Source organism: Mesocricetus auratus, unplaced genomic scaffold (genome assembly GCF_017639785.1).
Source record: "Mesocricetus auratus isolate SY011 unplaced genomic scaffold, BCM_Maur_2.0 Super-Scaffold_100003, whole genome shotgun sequence".
Lineage (NCBI taxonomy): Eukaryota > Metazoa > Chordata > Mammalia > Rodentia > Cricetidae > Mesocricetus > Mesocricetus auratus.
This window is the reverse complement of record NW_024429188.1, coordinates 102613064-102614199: the sequence shown is the minus strand read 5'-3', so window position 1 is coordinate 102614199 and position 1136 is coordinate 102613064. Positions and strand designations below refer to the sequence as shown.

Sequence of the window (1136 nt, the reverse complement as noted above, 5' to 3'; positions counted from 1 at the left end):
CCTTAGGTTGACAGGCAAAGGCAAAGGCTAAGGCTGCTAGTTAGTTGTGTTTTTTTCAACAAAATGCTCTTCTAAACCTGAGTGAAAATCAAAACACACAGATAGTCTGGGCAGGCTGCAAAATCAATGCAGCACACAAATACACACAGACACACACACAGAGCACACACACACACACACACACACACACACACACACACACACACACTTGACTGTCAGTAGGAGAGTTCCCTGGTCTCCATTGGAAACGACTAGGAAGGTTTTCCTGGTGATTTGCTTTCCACTTAATACTTCCCTCTAAGACCCTGTGGAACTCTTTCAGTCCATCAACTTTCAGCCTGGATAGTCTCACCACCTCCATGGATGACGGCAGACTAGCTTTTCACTACGCAGAGTAGGCTCCTGCCAGCACTCACCTGGTATTCTGGAAATTATGAAGCAAAAGCAGACAGCGTGGGTCAGGGGCTCCTGCTGAAGTAGCCCTAGCCGAGAGGGAAATAGGTGGAGAGACTTCATGTGTGCAAACAGCAGGCTGCGTGACCTCGGAGTCAGTTTGTGGTGACTTTCCAGCCGGCTTCCCTCTCCCCCCCTGGCATGCAATAGCAGAGCCCTATGGGGGCTTGTTCTCTAAGATAAACAGAAGTGGGCACTGCTGGCGTCTACAGACACTGGGCACTTACCGGACTCAGGCCGGAAGAAAGGGATTCGGTGGAAGCCAAGGAAGAAAGTCGACAGACAGGGGAGGTCAGTGGTGCTACTTGAGAGCTTCTGCCCACCCTCTGAGCATTTATTCGAGGCAACACAGTGGTGTCGGTCATCTCCATCCCTTCCCTCAGCTTTTGATGTGTGTGTATGTGTGTGTGTGTGGGGGGGGTCCGGATGAACAAATGCCAGCACACATCAAAGTGATGAGTCCATTTTCTGCTTTGCTTCCAGCGTTCCATTTCTCCAATGAGTACCAACATCTGGAACCTCCTGGTGAAGAACCCCCAGAACAGCTGCTGGCTGAATGCAAGACGCCTGAGAAAACCCAGAAGTCCTCAGAATACCAGGACCAATGGGAGATGCCAGGGACCTCCAAGGAAGCACAGGGGCCTGTCAACCCTGGAGTCCTCTGCACAGGCTCGTCCCGATGA

General features: G+C 51.4%; 1 protein-coding gene across 1 annotated transcript in view; it reads left to right on the top strand.

Annotated features, from left to right (window-relative positions):
* Window positions 1-1136, top strand: part of LOC121139788 (zinc finger protein 449-like) — a 5714-nt gene extending 4578 nt beyond the window's left edge. Inside the window, exon 3 of the mRNA XM_040743781.1 lies at window positions 937-1136. Within this exon, the coding sequence (XP_040599715.1) occupies window positions 937-1136 (200 nt within the window). The remainder of the gene's footprint in view (window positions 1-936) is intronic.